At 28.8% G+C, this 22,291-nt stretch overlaps 1 protein-coding gene across 2 annotated transcripts; it reads right to left on the minus strand.

The window, feature by feature from the left end:
* Positions 1-1,060: 1,060 nt before the first annotated feature.
* Positions 1,061-8,542, minus strand: LOC111614459 (forkhead box protein F1-like). 2 transcript variants are annotated; one of them, XM_023355840.1, is made up of 3 exons: positions 8,302-8,542; positions 7,280-7,931; positions 1,061-1,685 (listed from the first exon to the last, which is right to left on the minus strand). In XM_023355840.1, the coding sequence occupies exons 2-3, from the start codon at positions 7,917-7,919 to the stop codon at positions 1,561-1,563; spliced, it is 765 nt and encodes a 254-aa protein (XP_023211608.1). In that variant the 5' UTR covers positions 7,920-7,931; positions 8,302-8,542; the 3' UTR covers positions 1,061-1,560. The 2 variants fall into 2 exon arrangements, with proteins under 2 accessions (XP_023211608.1, XP_023211615.1); XM_023355847.1 differs by lacking the exon at positions 8,302-8,542 and having other exon boundaries at positions 7,280-8,283.
* Between the last annotated feature and the right edge of the window lie 13,749 nt (positions 8,543-22,291).

The following is a 22,291-nucleotide window of genomic DNA, read 5'->3' on the forward strand; positions in this document are numbered from 1 at the left end:
AACGATTATGTACGCCACATTTATTTTCAGTTGTTAAAGCGGTAATTATGAATGGACCTTGTATTAACCTTGGGCACACAATCACCACGGCTCCTTATATATATATTATTTCTGACATTTATGTTTAAAAATATAGATTGCTTACACCTACACTTTTCCAGTAATTATATCTGTCTCTTATCAAGAGAGTCGAGATGAAAACGGGACAAACTTATTATTAAGAATCTGTTAACAGTTTTCTAGTAAAACTACTTAAAAATTCCAACGCAATGACCGGAACTAATTTCATAATTTCTAGATTTAGTAACAATGAATTTTAATAGGTTATTTTCCTAGAACGGAGATTTAAAAAGACCGAATGAATGTATATTGTGTAATAGTTTGCTTAATTTGTATCACAATTCCTTATAACTTATTGCAAACCTTTTGTGAATTTATAACTTATTTTTGAGCATTTATAATTTAATATTTAATTAATACATAAAGAGTAGGGGATTCCAACCTCTTTCATGTATCGACCCCCATATAAGTTACTATATTTTATACAATATTAATTAATTAATGTTATAATCTCTAAGTAATTTAAGAGCAAAAAACATGCAAACTTTTAATATTTTTAAATAAATTTTTATATTGAAAGCTTCATCGAACCTTAAAGGGATCAATACCAAACCCCATTGGAAAATCCAGGTTTTTAAGCAACGATATATATACTAAAAAATATATATTTTATTTATGAAATTTCTATTAATGTAGCGAATTAATACAAGTGAATGTGCCTTGTCCAATTCGCTTCTTATATTTGATAGTAATTAGCAAATATTTTATGGATTTACCTTAAAAAATAAACCGTAAAATTTTATTTTTTTTACACGTTTTAATAGAAGTAATAGCGATTTATTATTTATTTTCTACAATTATATGCTTTAGGAAGTATTCTAAACACCGATTTTTAATGTCTAAAAATAGACTTGTATTAGAACATTCCTATTGAGAATATAAAAATGAAAAGTTTGTGTTTTAACAGAATTGAATCACATAAGCACTTATGAACTTCAAGTGTTTATTTATTTTGAGCCCTTTTTAAGGGGTCGGTACAAAAATTAAAGTTGACAAAGAAAGAAAGAAAAAATTAAAATAAGAAAAAAAATTCACTTCCTGTGTAGATCACGTGGTGGAGAAGGAACAGATGGGATGAATTACATCACTATATTCGGATCATGCGCATTAATCGTTGTTCAGACAGAAAGAAGGTGAAGATACACGAGAAGCGACACAGTAGTAGCCTAGGTAATGGACCGCAACTTAGAGGCAGATAGCAGAACGACAACACTATTTATCCCAACCATTTCTTAAATTTATTTAAATTAAACAGAACTAAACCACCATTTATTTATCAGATAATGCTGTTTCTTTTTTAATCATATAGATACTACTATATCTACAGAAAATAAATACGGGTGCTTAACTGACTAGAACTACACGAGCCCTCAAATCTAGACATATCCTCTACACCAAAGATAAAAACTTCAACTTAATCTGTACACGAATTTTATGAGGTCATGATGCATATCTCAGATCGTAAAACGGCACTGTCGGTGACGTCAGAGGAGTAGCGAACGAAGTTGTGTTGGTATTTCTGTTTCCAGCATTGTGCATCATTCGATTCCCTTGCCATGAAGGACCTGAAAAAGTGTAAATTGTTTTTTTAATTTATAAAATATTATAATTAAATCTTAATAAAATTATACACTCTCCATTCTTATAAATCACATATAAAGCCTTCTATATAGATTTATATGAATAAAGATAGTTTAATATCTCTATATTTTCTCACATTTGCAGGCTTTGTATGAGAAGTTAAGGCCTTTATATACGTGTATAATGCTGTCTAATCAAAGATGTATTCAGTTTTAACAATATTAAATTTTACTACAGCAATTAAAATATAATTTTTCAAACAGAACAAAAACGTTTATAATTAATGAAGTTAACGAGTATAAATTTACGTAACAATTGTGAATTACATCATTGAAAATGGAAGAAAAATGGCGCTTTGTTTTTCTTACCGTCTTAAATTGGAAAACAGGAAAGACAGGTGTATAAAATAATTTTCTATCAACATATTCGTCAAGTTTTATCTACTTTTTATTGAGATCAGAACAAGATAAGTTAAAAGATGAAAGAAATCTTTCTGAAAAAAACTAAGTTAAAAAACACGTTTGACACACGATATGCTTGAAATGGGCCCGTAAATTATTTTTTCCTTAACCATCTGTCTTTTGATTGAAGCAGAGGGGAATAAGTTTTTCTATCAAACAGTTCCTTACAAACTCTACCACGGATTCTTTCAAGTAACACCGGAAATAAATTCTTTTCATTGAAATACACGCTGTTTTACTAAGGGAGAAAAAAAAAAGCGCATTTAAGACCAAGTAATTGTTAAATTTAGGCGAGCTTTTTTCTTTCAAACACTAAAATTTCACGTGGAAGACAAAATAACCAGCGTGGCAGCTATAAAATAACTTATGTTGTCGGATATTTTTGATAAATTGTGTATGAAACTTACGCCATAAATGCTGATGGTTACAACAGCAGCAGCGTGCTGTTGAAGGAAAATGATACATAGAAAGAGTTCAACAAAGCTTAATACAGGTAGAGAACTGAAGAGCATTGTTATCGAGTAACACGATCTTTGGTGTAGTGGCCGAGTTATTTCAGATAGTCACACCGAATATAATTCGAACAATGTGCTCTCACATCGATAACAAGTTCCACCTCCTACTGTTTTCTCAAAATGTAAAACATACTCTTAAATGTGTCGTAAGAATCCTTCAAGAAATCTGCCTTCGATTTTAAAGGATTCTAATACAAATTTACAATATCTTAAAAATATTTTAATCACTGTAAGCCATTAAAAATTTTAATTATAATTAAATTAATATATAGTCTAATTAACATAATTTAGATCAAGAAAATAACGTTGATTAATAAATATTCCGCCATTTTTAATTCAATTTAATCGATTTATAAATTAAAATAAGTTTTAAAAAATAAATTACAAAATTTAAGATATTTTATTAACTTATATAAGAGATACGCGAGAGATTATTCCTTAAAAACTAAAGAATATTTTTTATTATGATGGAAACAATATGAAAATTTAGCTACAAGAAGACTCACTCTAGCAGTTGATTGCATAAAAAAAGTCTAGGATTTATACATCATTTTCACCTTATTATTCACCTTATAAACAAGTTAACCTATATAAGTTATATTTTTGTTGACGACCGTATGACAGAAGGTATTAAAGAGAAAAACCCACTATTTTGGGGACCCGAAATCAAATCCGGCCAGCAACTCTCTAGAATTTTTCATGGATCTCGGATGTTGGGCCTACTACTTCTCTATTGTGGGCCTGCCTAACTCACCATGGGTTTGGAAAAAAGGCCCCGTTAGTGTCCAAAAAGAGTATTAAAAAGCGCTTTTGCTTGTTAAATAAGTTTACTAAATTCTTATAAAATATTTTAATAATTATTGAATATGCATAAAAGTATTAAGATCCGTTTTTTTCGTGTAAAAAATTCATTTATATGTAATTATATTAGAAAAGTAATTATTTTTTATTTTATTGTCGCATGTTTATGAAAAATTGNATCTTCTCGGCAACTTTGACTACTTAATTTAAACAGTTAAATATTGTTTTTAATCCCCTCTTGAGTATTTTCGAGCGATGTTTTAGAAGTTAAAAAAAAAAAAAGATTTTTGAGAAAGTTGGGATTTTGGACAAAACTCTGTCAGGTCATCGAACGATTGTCAGGAAGGTTGACAAACACCTGAAAGATAAATTATAATTAATTAATTAAAAGTATTAAAAGATTATAAGATTTTATAGACTTGCCAATGATCTACTTCTCAATTACTGGAGCCGAATGGATAACACTACCGAGCAGCGGTCGTGGGTTCGTACCCGACCAACGGTAGAGTTTTCCGGCTTTCTGCACGTGTCTAACACCTAAACAGGAACCAGTTCACATAGGAAGTGCTTCCTAAAGCCATCCTTCCCTTGGGAGATCGCCCATATGTTCAGTGGCGCGTTATCCTATGGGCAAAAAGCAAAGTTGCCCGGGGCACCACAACAGGAAACCTCAATACAATCTTTCATAAGAAGATAATTTCCCCAAAAAATTCCCTTGAAGAGAAATGTCTGAAGTCAACACCGTACTGTACATAATGTCCCCCTAATTCAAATCTGCTTGGGCCCTATTAAGCTATAACGCGCTACCGCATGTGTTACCCATCAATGATTAAAGAATAATCGGATAAAAAACATGTCTTATACTTAAAAGAAAGCATTTCTTCGAATTTTTCACGTAAAATTTTAAATATAAACGACTTATTTTCTGAAAACCACAAGAGAGGAATCTGAAAACTGAAGTTAATTATCAAATTCCTCGATAGTTAAAAATATTATTTTCGATATTCTACATAAAGTTTTTACAGACTTTAAGTGTGACAAAATAATTGATAGACGTATAAATGAGATGTAACAAAATTAATCGCACTTTTCTGGCAAGAAATTATAATGTAAGGTTGGGGGCATCTATCTATTATGTTATTTGCGAAGCAATGTTGTAATTGGAGTATCCAGTTGGAGTGTGGAGTTTGGTAAAGATCACATTACAAAATGTCAGTTGGATAGTTTCCCAGCGATAATACTTCTGCTAATAGTTCTAATAAGACTGACAGTGTTAAATCATTTGATGGATAGCTGATATCGAGAAGGGAGAAAACAATGCCAAAATGCTTCCGTGTGAAAGACTAATTAACAAATTCTATTTTTAAATAAGTAAATATTACTACTATTTTATTAAAAAAAAAAATTGTTTTTAATTAGGAAAGTCAGACCACCCAAGGGCCAAGTGTGTATTTTTGCTAGCACCACTAAACAACTTTATAATGTTAAAAGTAAGCAGTTTCTTGATTATAAAAAAAGAATCAAGGGCAAGAATTCATTTATCCACTTTTAGAAGCCAGTAGAAAGTTAAAATTTAAGCCAGAATTTTTATAAAAAAGTCAAAATTTCCTAGCTTCTGTCGGACAGAACGGATTGTTCAATCGAAATTTGAATTTTTTTATGGTTAAAATATATTTAAATTCGATTAAATATGCGGATTTTTTTTGCTCCCGAATGATTGTTTGTAATGAATAAAGAGGAAGGAACACATCGAGTGGTAAGAACTGCCTACACAAGTGACGAAAGGTTTGCCGAATTTTAAATTGTCATCAGAAATCTTTGCCAAAAAATACTCAGATAACAATTTCCTAAATTAATTCTGGAAATTAAATCAATCCGCACTTAAATATTTAAATGCGTAAGCGTAAATTAACTTAAGTGCAAACGTCGTTCCTACTTTAAAAAAATGAGTATTTTAATGCAAATATTTATATTTCCACCCTTTTTTTCCAGTATTAAACAAAGAAAAAAAACAATTAAGATATAAAAAAAATTTATTTTTCAAAAATAATATTTAATAAAATAAAATATAGACTCTGGAAGAGAATAAAAATATAAGATTTTTTTCTTAAATTCTTTGTTATGATTAGATGTAAGTTTATATATATAAAAGCAGGCTATGAGAATTGGAAAGAAAGTAAATGTTATTGGAACTAATTTGTTATGATTCAATGGGTAAAGTCCCCAAATTTCGGAGTAATAAGGGGTTGCAGCTGTGTTATTAATTTGTCATAGACTGAAAATGGAAGTCATAAAGGAAAGATGTATGGCTTAAGTCTGAAAGATATAAGCTTACAGTAGCTAGTAGTCGCTTTAAAAGTTCTCTCTCATTTCTCATACTGTCTCCGTTTTAGCTTACTCTCTTTTGCTTTACTTAAAAACCGGATGTATGTGAAACACAACACAGCTCTGGCTCCAGTGCAACATTGTATTCGAAAAAAATTTTTTCTCCACTTTTCCTTCCTCAAAACTAAATATAACCCGTCTTCGGCGTGTACTTATTGTAAATTATGTCAGGATATAACATATTTTATGGGAAATTTTAACTTATAGAAGCATAACTAAACTCGAAGCCAACGTTGCTATGAAGATACTTTTTATTTTTTTCTTTTAAAAGTCGTTCAGACAATTCATTCTGTGAAGCAAATACATTTTACTATTTGAAGTCAAATGACTTCTATGTCTTACACAATGGGATTTAAATCTTCTCGGCAACTTTGACTACTTAATTTAAACAGTTAAATATTGTTTTTAATCCCCTCTTGAGTATTTTCGAGCGATGTTTTAGAAGTTAAAAAAAAAAAAGATTTTTGAGTAAGTTGGGATTTTGTACAAAACTCTGTCAGGTCATCGAACGATTGTCAGGAAGGTTGACAAACACCAGGATAAGAATTTCTAAGAAGGAGGTCTGGTTGATAATTTCAAAAACTTCTTAACAACAAGAAGTTTTTAATATGTTTAAAGTACTTCAAATATTTACAAAATTTGCGCGTAGATGAGAGGTTTTTTTCCATCTCTTCAAACTTATTTTAAATAATCGAAAAATAAAATAAATTTCGACGAAAAAAATCGCAAAAATATAGAAGATAATTTAATATTTCTCGTTCTATCTTTAACAAAGATTAAAATTCTCAAGAGTGAAACGGGATATAACGAAGAAAGACAATGTAACGGAATCTATTTTAGTCCTCCATTACAGTTTAAAGTTTAGTTAGAAAGTAGAAACTGAATAATTTTGTATTCGAGTAAACAGAAGATCGCATATCGCAATTACATGACCGCCCACACAAGTATTGTCTGTCAGTATTTACCGTTGTAAATTAGACATAAGCGTGCATTTTGGCTAGAACTATCTAAGTGAAGTCTGCTTCGACTAACTTATGGATTAACTGTGAAAACATCAAATTTAGGTAATTTATTTCCTCTATATTTTAGATTTGAGTCCATTATCACCGCCATTTTAAACTGTTAACGATAAATACTATACTCATACTCTGTAATAATTCACTCTTCTATAATTTATCTAAAAGTAAGTTTAGTAGAAAATTCTCTGCTAAATTTAACAGTCGGTAAGATTATGTTTTCCATTTTAATTAATTTTTGATGCTCTAATTATCGTTGTACAGTTTATCAAATAGGATATACGGGAGAAAGGCATTAGCTTGAAATTTAAGAAAAATATTTCGTAGACAATAAAGCATATAAGGCCACTAAAATATAATTTAATATTGTTAATTAGCGAATTCACTGCGACATTCTTACCACTGATATAGTCCTCTCCGTTGTATTGTCCTACAATTTCTGCCTGATATCCAGTCGCTTCTAAAGGAGCATAATTTTGCCAAGTCACATCCGAATTCTGGCTTCCAATTGGATATATATTGGATTCCGGATAATATTCTTGGACGGAATAATAATTCACATCTTCTTTCTGCTTGGAATCATAAAAAGAATGAGACTGATAACAATTCTGTGCACCGTTGACGGCTTGAACGGGTGCAGAATTGAAGTTCATTTGAGACGAAGGATAAGGTTTGAGGCATTTTCTTCGAAATCCTCGGGGTCTTCTTCGATAGGAACCTTCCTCGAATAATATTTCGCTGGAAGGATTTATAGTCCAGTAATGTCCTTTACCTGGTCTTCCTAAACCTTTAGGTAACTTCACGAAGCATTCGTTAAGAGAAAGATTATGACGTATGGAGTTCTTCCAACCTTGGTAACTACCTCTGAAAAAGGTAAAACGCTGTTGAAGAAAGTGATAGATCTCACTCAGAGTTAATCTCTTGTTTGGCGAATTCTGAATGGCCATCACTATCAATGCTATGTAAGAATAGGGAGGTTTCTCGTGTCTTCGAGAATTTGCCGATTTTCTCGTCTCTTCGCTTTCTGTTTCGATCTTCATTTTTTCAAATATCTAATTAATAAATTAAATAGAAAATAATTAATTTTACAGAATAAATTTAACAATTCTGCAACCTCTTCCACCCACTTCTTATGTAAATACATGTTTTTTTTTTCTTCTCAGACTAAACTTGTATTTTTAGGCCAATTTAATGCAGACTCTACGTCTCCATTAAGTTAAATAATGGAAACGGAGTAAAAAATAAATAAATAATTAGCTTATAAATCGAATTTTTATTATCCGAATAAACTATTAAGGATTAAATGTGTTTTTATAATTAAAAACTAAAAGAAAATCGAATTGTATGTGTTTATTTATCCGAGAGATCAAACATTGATAAGTAGGAATAAAGTGTGTAATAATTATTGTATAAGGCACTAACCTGATCGCCATGCAGCAATTAAAGTCCAGTGAAGAGACAACTTCACTTGTCACATGTTATACTCGCCACAGCTCGTGCTTCACTCGGGTCCAATCGTTTCGTTCGGGCATTGACGTCACACTCTCGTCAACCAGTCTGTAGAAGGTGAGAAATGAATGGATTGCCTAATGGAAGGAGATTTTCACACGAAAACTCTGACCCAAATATGTCACTTTGCTACATTAAACGTTTCGATCGGTTAAAAATAACAAATCATTCCAAATATCTTTATAATTGTTATAATATACCAATGGAATTTTTGAAAAATATATAATTAAAAATTCTATTTTAATACGATATTTATCAATTTAACGACTATAAAATTATATTTGTTAATTAATTAATTGATAATTATATATTAAGAAAATCATCTCGATATTTAATTCAGTAGGAAGAAGTAGTAAACAATCAAGTAAACTTAAATATAGAATTATATCATTAAAAATAATATTTTAAAGAAAGAAAATAGGATATAATAAGCAAGCTTTATCTCTATTCATTTAATAAATCTCAGCTAATTTATAAGCATTTTATATCGAACTCGAAACCCAATAAGTTATAAAGAAATTACTGTTAAAATAAACATTATTTTTATTAAAATTATTTAACGATCTTTAATTATAATCTCGTGGAGAATTTTCCGAATAATCGACTTTATATTATATAAAAATTATAACTATAAAGAGACTATTATAACTCTTAACGAAGTGTGTAGTAGATAACTTGATTACGTGAAACACTTCACTTTTATCTTCGATGACCTCACTCCAGAGACAATTTAAAAATTTATAAATAGAACAGGATCTATTGAATAGCATTTTATATTTTTTTTATTATAAAACGAAATTATTAAACATAAATTGAGGTTACGTTAGCCTTGGATAAATTTTGTTCATAGAGAAAAACATTTTAAGGTTTACTCAATCTCATTGATCTCTCTATTATTTATAATAAAATATAATCGAATTTTTAATGGTATATTAAAAAATTCTATATTCTATATTCGCAATACTTAATTAAGCTTAAATTTTCAGTAATTTTTTTAACTTTACTTGATTATTTCTATCTTCTTAATGGTTATGCTATAGGCACGCGAGTAATGGGTTATACAAGTTTAGAATCTATTATATTATTCTAAATTCGTATTTTTAAAAAATGCATAATAAGCTACAAAATACAGAATCTAATAAATTTAAAATCATATATGATAAATCGTAATTATACTTAGAAAATAAAGAAGATTAGTCTCTTTACAAGTGTAAAACCATAGGAACAATTTGCTTACAGATCAAGAGTAAGTTTATCAAAAAAAATGATTATATACAATTTAAAACTAACAAAACTAACTCTGCCTCAGTTAAATTATAATAAATGAAAGCGTAAACGATTTTATTTAAAGTTTGATATGCTTAACTAAATCTTTAATGCTTCTTCAAAGATCTTGTCTTGATCATTTATTTACAAAGCAATAGCTTGATTGCATCCGATAAGCCACATATTCCTTCTTTCCACTTATATTTTTATATTTTCTGTATATATAAATGTCCTATTTGCAATGCTTACCTTCAAATTTAGCTATTCTTACACGTCCTGAGAAGTAATTTTATATAGGCCTATTTGAATAAGTTTTCTTTATTCATTTATTTATTTAACTTTTATAATTAGAAAAACAATTTTCTTGTGTTTGCCGGTTATTTATATAGGATAAATTGTTAATGAATAAATCTACAGGGTGTCCTAAAAGTCGCAATATATAGGAAAATTAGATCATCAGTTTTCAGCTTCATAGATTAATTGTTATGGTTCTACGAATTGATCTCTGAGATCTGTTAAATTTTATCAGTTGAAGGCTTTAGTATATCAGGAAAAGATTCAAAACATATATGACTTAAAGGAGCGCTTTCAAAGTTCAGTTAGGTGCATAACATCTGTTGCGTTAACACGAGTTTAGCTTGAGTAGAAGAAACACATCAAGGAACGGATTTAAGCGAGTACATAGGGCGCATTTGAACTTCTTTTTTGGGTGTTTTCTCCAGTAAAAACAAGCATTTCAGGTAGTAAAAAATTTTGTAAGGTATATATCCCTTTCTGCACTTCACTCTAAGGAATTCCGGATCCCCTAATGGATGCATTTATATGTGTTTAGGCAGAAATGGCCAATATGTACTGTACTGTACAGGTAATTTTATAAATAAAATCACATTTTTCTAATGTGTTAAATTTTTCTATGTATTACGACTTCTAGACACATTGACCTCATAAATATTAGACAAGGAATTAAATAAAGAAAGACTAAATAAAACGTTTCAATGATCGGAAGGAGGCCCGAAGATAATCTATCATTTTCTTTCTCTGCTTGCTGTATTTCGGATTAAGAAACAATATTTTAACCAGTTTATTTCAAGGTAAGAGAAAATAATCTGATAAGCCTTTTTGCCTACACAATTAGTTATAAATAATTTAAAGAAATTTTCTATGGACTAAGACTTTTAAAGGAAAATATCTAAAATAACCATTCCTTATTGATTAAAATTATTAATTAAAATGAAATATCTCAATTTATTTCTTGTCCGTGTATTTCCTTTATTTTATCACTATTTACAGCTATTTATAAAATATTTTTCATTATAAATTCTAGCTGAATTTCATGCATATCCTATTACAGTAATTAAGTCTGAGAAAATANGCTGAATATTCGTTGTGCTTTACAGAAATTGCCTTATTTTATGCACTTAGCAATTTAAGTATTGGAATAAATGTAAATTACTTTTTTTAATGTAAAATTTCGCATATTTAACCACAAAATTCTCTCTTTTTTTCTCTGAAATAAGGCTGTTATTACACTACATTTTCCTCATTAAGTAGCCTGCCTACTCCTATAGAATTTGGGAGTTTTGCGACATTTATCTTTATATTTTTTATTTTATTTTGAGTGTTAATACCCCCAAAATAAAGAATTTCCTTTATTTAAAATATTCTGTGCATTTAATTTACAAGAAAAAAAAAGAAGTCAAAAGTCAGACATATATTTTATTGCCTTAGCCTATAGGCTTTATTTGGAAGCACTTGTGTCTGTAAGAGGGAGACGTGTTTTTCTGACGACAGCTAAGATCTTGTGTAGAGACTTTGTCGGCTAATTTCTCACCTAAATAGGCAGTAGTATTATTTAATAAATTAAAGTGAATTATTTAAATATTCTTGGTGTAAATTATATGTTCTAGTTTTGATTAATTAAATTCTATAATTTTTAATCGATTTATAAGAATATTTACAGTAAAAATAGGCAAAAGTAGTGTGATAGCTTACGTGTTAAGCAATAGGCTTGTCATCTCTGTTATAGATTATGTTGTTTTTTCTAAATTAATGCAAACATTATTGAATTTTATTCAATTTTATTCGCTATAAATTCACTTTAAATCAGTTATTTTATTTTTAAAACTGTCTAAATTGAATTAAACTTATATCACAAAGGCATATTGAGATAACCTAGAATCTTTTATCAATTTAATATGGTTTTATGCCCGCTACATGTTGTTTATTTAAAGAAAATTTTAGGAATTTGACGAATTTTAAATTTGTTTATAAACTCGAATTCATTTGGTGCAAGGAAAATTATACAAGATGAGTCAAACGAGTCAAAAAATAGATTCTGGAATTTTAAGGATAAAACATTCCGAAATATTTTCTAAATTTCTTATGCTTATTTGTAATTAAATAAGAAATTTAACAATAATTTGCACCATTCACAAGTTTACTAAAAAAAATATTTTTCAATCGTCACAAATATTTTTTTCTTTTAATTTATAAAATATTTTAAAAGTTTTATTATTTATTTTCTTGTACTTCTCCTAACTGAATATTGAATTTATATATTAAAAAAACTAAAATTTAGAGCATCAAAATATAATTTTAAACGTAGGTAGGTATAGTACTGTACAGTACATAATACTATAATGCAGTTAGCTGACTTTTGGACCACCCTGTACTGTTTTAATTTCTTTTATAATTCAATTTTCTTGAATTTACGTAAATAATTAAAGCCCAAATTTAAATTTTGACTTTTTTTCTATTTAATAATTTGCACACAGTCAATGAATGTATGCTGATGTCTATTCATCAACATACATTTTAATTGGTTTGGACGTAATGAGCGTACGCACAGGTTAAATAAATAAATAAAGTATTTACACGTGATTTTGAAATTTATTGATAAAAAACACGATTGTTTATTTAGTTAGTAAAACATGAAATCAAAAACCGTACTTGTTGGATGGGGCTACTTTATGCATCACTTACACATTCCTAGCTATTTTTGTTTTTTAAAATAAGTGTAAATCTACTAGAATTATTTACAGAAAATTTACATAATAATTTACCACTTTAAAAAAATCTAATTATAGTATGCCTACATACAGCACTTAAGCCTTAATATACGAATAGTGAAATAAGAGGGTAGCTTTGCCCTCTTATTCCACTATTCGTAAAGAAAATATCGTGACGATTGATCGATTTCCGGTACCGCCGTTTCTATTTTCTATTTATTTTTATTTTTGTGATGGGGGAAACACTGTGACAATGCCACAACTTACCCCGTTGATCTTAAGTTTATTTTATATTCTTCTTCTTCAGAGATGGTACGTAATTACAAGAAGAAAATGGAGAGAGTAAAAGAAATCTTACAATCTACAAGACTATAAAAAAGCGGCTAAAGAAGTAGAGTTAGGAAGATGAATCCTTCAATGTCTGTAGAATGTCTCTACTTTGATCTATAAAGAATAAAACCAAATCAGAAATGGCTGCAAAACTGGGATACAACAAGCTGCTTATGGTATTTACAAAATTTCAAGAAGAATTATGTAGTGAGAGCTTACGAGATATTTTTTAGGAATAGCCCCCGTGAGTTAAAATCGTTTGAGTTTGCATCAGCCAATAATATTACATTTCCTATGAGCTTTAAGGAGAACAGATCTGCAAGAAGAATTTGGTTCATTGCTTTCAAGAAATACCACAAAAACATCTTTGAAAGTACTTGAGCCTACAAGTTTAAGCAGAAGCACCGGTTTCAACAGGCAAAATGTAACAACCCTTTTTTTGACATTATAGATATTGTGTTATCACTATGGTTTGTGCGATGAACTCATTAAGTAATTTCATATCTTCTATGTTCAATAGTTCTACAAAAAGTGCTTTATACGTGATGGACCCTCAAGTTGCATAGGAAGTGCTAATCCAAGTGGCTGGATAACAGCATCAGATTTTTGCTTTTCCTAAAACACTTTAAACGTGTTCGTTGTTCATAAACGTCTAATATACTGATGCTATTAGACTTACGTGAACTATACCAACAATAATCCTTATGTTTGCCTTATTTGCCAATCTGAAACATGTGAAAAAAGTAAGAATGATTACGTTGCAGCCAAATATGCCAACGATTAACACACATATTTTAAATTTATAGGCCTTACTCAGTTTAAATTAACAGTTATTGGGCTGCAATTTGAAAAAATTGTAGACCTATAAATTCCCACTCTCGTCCGTCTGTCTGTCTTTCCTTAATCTCGAGAATGGAGTTAGATAGAAGACGAGACTATACAGTATATGGAAACCATAGGGGCAGGAGGCCCCGATTGATGTTAGGTAGATGACTGGCACGACTCTATTGCTAACAGGAAAAGTATAATATAAAGAGACAAAATACTACTAATTTGAGGTGGAGAGCATATATTTTTAATTAAATATATGCTATCCACCTCAAATTAGCAGTGGCTTGCCCCTGTACATCATACTTTTTCTGTTAGCAAGCTCCTTGTACTGCATATTTATTCAATATGTACTGTAATGTACTGTACAGTACAAAGTTTCATACAAATACAGCCGTGATACTCGAACAAACGAACAGACAGAATTTTATATTTATAGATGAAAAAAAGATATAACTTAAAAATAATAAATATTTAAAACTAATTTACATGTAAATGTGTAGACATAGTTTTAAGCTGTTCAATTTTGATGTTTGACGTTCTCCAACTTACATTACGGGCTGTAAAGCCGGCTTTAATGTTTACTCATTTTTGGTATGGGCCAGACTCGATCGAACAGACTTATTAGTGAGAGACGAGGAACGATAAATGACGTTGGTCCGGATCAAATTCCCCATGGCGGTATCCTAATGCTTTACCACGCGACCATCTGCCCGACTTACTTTTCTAGTGTTATTTTTTTAAATATTAATATTATTTAATATAACATTTACTATGTTATGGTTATTTTTAACGTAACCTAAGTAATTCTGTACGTAATCGTATATAGGGTCACTTTATTCACTTTTTAGATCTCTGCCCAAAGTAATATAGACACGTAAAACGAAAATAGTAGTAATGGGCAGTAAGATAAAGCCCCAAAGAAAGTAAAGCACCCACCCATAATAAGGTAGGCAATAGCACTAATGCAATCCTGCTCGTATACATATAATTAAAATTATATGCACACGAGCAGGACCGCATACAATATACGTACATAATTAAATATGTATTATATTCTGCTATAAGTTATTAAAAGATACAAATTTAAATCTTAATTAATTTTTTTTATACATTAAGTATTTATTTTATTGTTGATCTATACGGATAAAAGAATGAAAAACCAACCGGGACTTTCGATAACAGTTGCATAAATAAGGTTTTGCTATGAGATGATTGAGGGGATGATCTAAAAAGTACAATCAGAATGAAGAAAAATCCTTAAAATCTAAGACTTCCAAGTCCAACACCAAACCTTAAATGGGCTCCTTGAATAAGGTTTGGTGTTACGTGTGTTAAATTAATTAAATTTTATATTCTAATTGTTAAGACCAACGCATCAAATTTAATAATAAAAATTAATTTAAATCTTATCAATTATTGCTCTAAAATATCTTTAGAGAACTTAAAATTTATTGTATTTTATATAACTCCAAATCTGTGATACAATGTCTGATTACTTTCTATCAATTGTTGATATTTTATATTTTCTTAACATTTACGAATTTAAGAATGCTAGAAAGAAAGGATAAAAAATATCCCTCCAGAAGTCCATCAGAATAGCGATATCAGGGATATTTTATCAGAATAGTGACTTCTGTAGGGATGTTTTATCCTCCTTTCTTTCGGATCTATCTATCCTTGGTATTTATCAGTTCTATCAAGTTTCCTTTGTTCTTAACAAGTTCTCAGATGTATATTCTGACCGCTGGCTAGATAAAGAACAAATCGCTGTCAACAACAAAAACAAAAAAAACTGATGAAATTATCTGTCAACCAATCGATTTTCTCCATCTTCTCGGCTTCCTGTAAATGTTTTTGTGAACTTTCACATATAAAAACTGTGGATTTTATTATCTCGAAGCGTAGTTACTGTATTTAGGCCCTATAATATGATTAAAAATACGTACAAAAGCAGTCTTGTACTGTACTGTACATACAGTAATATATCCAAGAAGGGCCTAGAGGGCCCGTGTTTCTTTACATTTGTAAATAAATAAACATTCATATCTTTTTCCTATACTTATTTGAATATGAATGTGATAAACGTACTTATAGGCTATACATGTATGCAGAGCCGGCCCTACCATAGGGCGAACGGAGCAGCCGTTCCAGGCGCTAAGTCCTAGGGGGCGCCTAGTGGTAAAGAAAATTAAATGGTACAAATTAGGGGCAACCAAGGGGGCGCCATAATAGGATCTCGCTCCATCCTAAAGCTTTCCTCGGGCCTGCACTGCATGTATGTACGTACAATATTTCAGAGTTTATACTCTATCCACAGCATTAGTGGCTATATCCAGTGGTACAGGAATAAATATAGGTTTTCACGTTCTAATTCGGCCACCCGATATCGGTTTTAGTTACGCTACTGTTTACAGTACTGTACAGTATATATATGATAGGGCCTAAATACTGAAACGCATCTTATGTATAAGTTCTAGACATTTTAAAATATAAGTTATTTATTGGCTTAATAAAAAAAAGAATTAATAGAATTATTAATATAGATGTCGAATGTTATTAGTATACTTTTATTAGTAAATCGCGAATTAATGTGACATTTTTCCAACATAAAACACACATTGCCAACTAAAAATGCTTAGAAAACACTTGTATAAACACTCAAGCCGCATTAAAATGTTGTAGGATAGTAAAATACAATAAAACTTAATTGTTTTCTAATTCAAAAAGCTGGAATTTTGTATTTATACACAACACACACACACACACACAAAACACAACACAAATACACAACACAGGGAGTCTACATAGGGCTGTATTAAAATTAGAATTTATATAAAGAGACTTTTGAAATTCAAATTGTATTTATAAATACAGTTCGAAATAATCGATTTATTTAACAATTGAATACAAAGAAATCTTTTATTATATTGTAGTTACAATTATTTCTTTATGCGATTATCTGTCCACGCGACTAGTCACCATTCATTCATTCTGCGGGATCTACTAATTAAAATTTATTTATAATTTCTCTGTAAATCAATATTATTATCAGAATTCAACATAAATTAAATTAAACCACCATCATACTGTTGTTAAATTCAAATTCGATACATTTTCTTTTGTATCTTACCGGATTTTTTTTTTTTCTGTTTTAAGGCCCTGTAAGTTGTATTCTGTGATTTTAATATATGAATCGCTTGATTTAATCCTCTTAAAAACGAACACGATCTCAATTTAAGATACAAACTTTAAGATATAGCATGGCTCGCTTTACGACTGCCCGCTTAACGACCAATTAGGCCGTATAAACAGAATTTAATGTAAACATAGTCAAACATCTGAACAACGGCACTGACGACAACATAAAAAATTACCCTTATTTATAGATTATTCTGTATGCATTTAAAAGGAGCATACCTGAAAATATGGCCGCCATTTAGAGGTGGCCGTTATTGAAGGTTCGACATATACTGTTTAATATTTGCTAATTGTAAGATTGAGGCAAATAAAATTAATTTATTTAAATCTTTTCTAAAGAAATTCAAGCATTCAGGTCATCGATAGTAAATAAATAACTTTAATGTCCTCTCCTGTTTCCTCTTCCCTCTCGAATACGTCTTTAAATATATTTATACACATATTATAATTTATATTATATTATAATAAAGATATTACATAATATGAAATATTTATACATATTACAGACTTAAGTTATATGTGTAAGTTATGAGTGTATAATAATTTACGGGGGTGTTTTACTGTAAACATCATATATTTATTTGCTTAAATTTGTAAATTGATTGAGCACATAAACACGATTTACGTTTTAAAGTAATTAAATTATTTTATTAAATTTAAATACATTTGTAGAATTTAGTTAGACCAATATGGACACGAGATTCTAAGGAAAGAGATCACGGGCCCTAAGGTTAAAATCTCGAGGGCCTCTCCATACCTTCTGACGTAATAGGTTGTCATATATTTCTTATACACTTAAAATTACATAAATATATTATGTACAGTACATTTCTTAACTGAAATTATTTTTATAGATTCCGATACGGGCTCTTGTTCGGTTCCTGGGCTTAGAAATAGTCCCTTCCTCTCGACTTACTTCCTATAACTTATAGGGCTATTATGATGTAAACAAATATACAAAAGACTCGAACATATAAATTGAACCTCCAATGACGGCCACCTTCCAACAACGACCATTTTTCACGAACGCTTCTTTTTAAAATCATAAAAAGTAATTTCCAAACATATTTATGTTCCGTAAGTGGTCGTTGTTTAGAGATTTGATTTAAGTATTTAAATGACATTTATATTGGAAACCAAATAAATTTTTACGCATGAATCCAGAGGCAATACCATTTGGCCTGAATCACTAATATTTAATTTTTTAAAAAATACATAATATTTGCAATTTTTATTAAACTATTTTCCTGAATACATTAATATCTGGCACTGTTATGCCATTTGTTTTCTTGTTTATAATTAAAATGATAGAAATCAATTAATTAATACGAATGTAAAATTAATAGTATGAGAATTAATTAAACTTGATTTATGAAAATTAATTATGGTACATTCATTTAAATTATGTAAACCAAATTTTAGTGCAATAATCGAATGCGATAGAAACCGAGATAATCATGTGCTGCCATCTGATTGTACGAAGAATGAACAATGTTAATTTTATTAATTGGCGCCATCTAGCGAAGGTTTATTTTATAAACAGTATTTAATAAATTTTAAATTAAGAGTGAGAATAATTAAGAATTATATTAATTTAATTATTTGCGTTAGTGAAAATTACGCATCTTTTACTTGATTTAACATTAGTAAATAAATACATTTTAATATATTTATATGATAATTAACATTACTAATACATTTTTAAATTTCTGACAAAGTTAAATTTAAACATCAACGTATTTTATATATAAATAATATATAAAACAGAATAATATTAAATAATCGTGACATATAAAATGTATACTGTATTTATATATTTTTTACCATACGTGTGCTGTCATCTACCGGTCATATTTACAGTCAATTGTTTTAAAAATTAATTGTTTTGTACATAAAATAATATAACAATAATTAATTATTTAATTTTGTTTACACAAATATATAATAAGATAAGAAATAAAAATAAAATTTATATATATTTAAAAATTTAATTTTATTAAACTCCATTAAAAAAAACGGAATTTTTATTTTTAAATAACAGATGGCGTTGTGCGCTTATCCCCATTTTTGTAATTTTCGCATCTGTATTTTATTTACAATGAAACGTGTAACGTAAAAAAATAAAAACAATAACAATAATAATAATATATAAGAATTTTTTCGATTATTTTGAAGCCATGTCTTTTCGATGTTTTTCTTCACATGGCATTTGATGTTAGGCATTCCAATAGCGGATGGGAATTTCTTTCCTTACATATCCGTGTCAGGTAGTGAGACCTCTCCCTCGGGGAGTGTCCAGTTACGAAGGAGCAAAGTCAACACAGCGACTGACGATTCTGTCACCATTCCATCTTCCACACCTGAACTCGCCGCATTTCAACCGATTAAATTTCTCCCCCGTACAGTATAATTGTGGCACTGTTCTTTCATAGTAAACACGTGAAAATTTTAAAGAATGTACCCAAGTTGCAAATACGATAAATGATGACGTCATCGAGAGAGAGAGAGAGGGTGTTCTTCTTGCACGTGCACAAACATGGCGTAGGTTGTCACAGAACCTATTTGCCAGGTGTTCTTCCGAGATTGTCCACTTTGATTTACAGTCTTAAAAAGGAAATTTTCGTTACTGAATAAACAAACTCACAAATCAAAATTGTTTTAGAAATGTGTTTTATTTAATTACTCTTTGATTGCTATTTATTTTTATTTTAACCAATTAATTCTTGTAAACTGCGAAACATGTTTAGATTTCGATTATGTGTTTGGAACATTTTCAAATTTCACTGGGACGTTGCAAACCTGCGATTATTCTCGTTTTCTAAGCCTTTACACGTGTTTTTTTCGGCTGAATATTCGTTGTGCTTTACAGAAATTGCCTTATTTTATGCACTTAGCAATTTAAGTATTGGAATAAATGTAAATTACTTTTTTTAATGTAAAATTTCGCATATTTAACCACAAAATTCTCTCTTTTTTTCTCTGAAATAAGGCTGTTATTACACTACATTTTCCTCATTAAGTAGCCTGCCTACTCCTATAGAATTTGGGAGTTTTGCGACATTTATCTTTATATTTTTTATTTTATTTTGAGTGTTAATACCCCCAAAATAAAGAATTTCCTTTATTTAAAATATTCTGTGCATTTAATTTACAAGAAAAAAAAAGAAGTCAAAAGTCAGACATATATTTTATTGCCTTAGCCTATAGGCTTTATTTGGAAGCACTTGTGTCTGTAAGAGGGAGACGTGTTTTTCTGACGACAGCTAAGATCTTGTGTAGAGACTTTGTCGGCTAATTTCTCGCACCTGCAGGTGGCGCTGTGCAGCACGTGTGCTTTCCCTTCCCTGTTGGAGGTCCGAGGGGTTGATCAGCTAAAGTTCCTTTTGTCATTCTGTCATCGCCATACTGTGCAGAATAGTAAAGATCGTGTTGGACTGCTTTCTTTCTTTCCACTCTCATTTCTTCTTTATTTGTTTACAGAAGCGAAGAATTATTCTAATAATTGTATGGCAAATGAGAAAAGCCAAGTTAGCTCCATAGCATACTAAGTACAGTACTTTTCTATACTGAAACTTTCAAGCTTTAAACAACGAATAAAAGATAGATTATCTTCTTTTCCACTAAATTCTCATTGGTTCCATAATACACACAATTACAATTGACATATTACTATTCTAGTGTGATAACATTAACAATAATTTGTGTTTGAATTGTATGAAACAATTAAGAATTATTTATTTTTCCCTTTAATGCACGGTTGAAATGAAAACAGTAGTTACGTGAGCGTATATCAATGTGTTTAGAAGGATCAGGTAGATTATTTCCTTGTTTATATAAGAAAAATAATGATTACAAACAAGAATGTAAACTATTTTATGGTTCAATAAATTTATAAATAAACTATCAATCAGTAATTTTTCAAATATTGTCCATGTTTATGATATAAATATGGTTTTTTAGCCTATATATCTTGAAAGTGTGTGTGTAATTTATTTATTTATAAACTTCTTTCTTCTCATTACACATTGCTTACATATAAAACATTGCTCTTATTAATCTACTGCCATTAATGAGAGCAAAAAAAAAAAATAATATGAATTATTGTTTTATGTGAAAAATATTAATATATTTAAGAACTAGAGACTTCAAATTTGCTATTTAATTGAATTGTTTTTAATATGAATGCAATTATTATTTTTTATTGAAAATTAAATTAATAAAATTATATTTTAAGTCTCATAATTTTTANCATCTTAAATCTTATTTTCTTAAATTTTAATTAAATATAATATTAAAATTAATAATTTTTGATGATGTAAACAATATTCTCACTTCTGTTCTCAATTTAAAAGCATACATCCATAATTTATTACATATAAATATTACTTAATGTTGAATTTAAAATGAAAATATTTTACATTCATTTTAATTATGTTCATAAATCTTTCTCATTTTTAAACCATTTTTATTGTTTATTTTAGTTTTTCAAGCTGTGATTTGCTTCATCATCTAAAATTCCTTATTAAAAAAAAAACCCAAAAAGGAGAAGGAAAAATGTATTTTATCATATAAATTATTATAAATGATAAATCATTATTTAATTTTCTTACATAATATCACAGTTTAAAATAAAAATAAATGAACATTTCCTAGTATCTGCATGAAAGATTAATTATAAGAAATTCTTTAAAGAATGATGATTACACAACAAGAAATGAGAGATTTATTTAGTTTAAAAAAATAGAAAAATTAATAAAAATTCTTTTTATAAATGTTATTTTTTCATAAATTACAAAAATATTTTTAAAATTCAATTATTCAATTCTTCTTTATTCATCTAATTCAACTTTTAATATAGATAAATATACTATTCAATGTATAACAATTTAAAAAACTTCCTTTCAATAATAGAATCTCTCATGTTTCAATTGTACTTTTGAAATTATATAAAAAAATTGTTTAAATTGTATTTTATTTACATTTAAATTTATTCAGATTTCATCAGGGCTTATATAATTTAATGAAAAATCAATAGTTATTGAATTTTTCCATTCATAAAAACAAAAAAAAAAAAAACAAAAAAGTCATTTTGTAATCTTTAAAATAAATGTTGAGAGATGATTTATACATACTAAAATTACTTTAAATATAAATATAATAGCCTAATGTTTATATTTATTTTATTAAATTCAAATTTCAAAATTATTGTAACAAAATCTTTAAAAATTCATATTTAAATATGTAACACAAATAGGATGAAAAATAAATAA

This window comes from Centruroides sculpturatus, unplaced genomic scaffold, assembly GCF_000671375.1.
Source record: "Centruroides sculpturatus isolate CEXI.00-Female unplaced genomic scaffold, Cexi_2.0 scaffold139, whole genome shotgun sequence".
NCBI classification, from domain to species: Eukaryota; Metazoa; Arthropoda; class Arachnida; order Scorpiones; family Buthidae; genus Centruroides; species Centruroides sculpturatus.

Coding starts and splice junctions, on each gene's coding strand:
- LOC111614459 (XM_023355840.1), bottom strand. CDS start 7,919: ATGAAGATCGAAACAGAAAGCGAAGAGACGAGAAAATCGGCAAATTCT. Junction 1,686..7,279: donor CGGAGAGGACTATATCAGTG/GTAAGAATGTCG, acceptor ACACTTTTTCAG/GTCCTTCATGGCAAGGGAAT.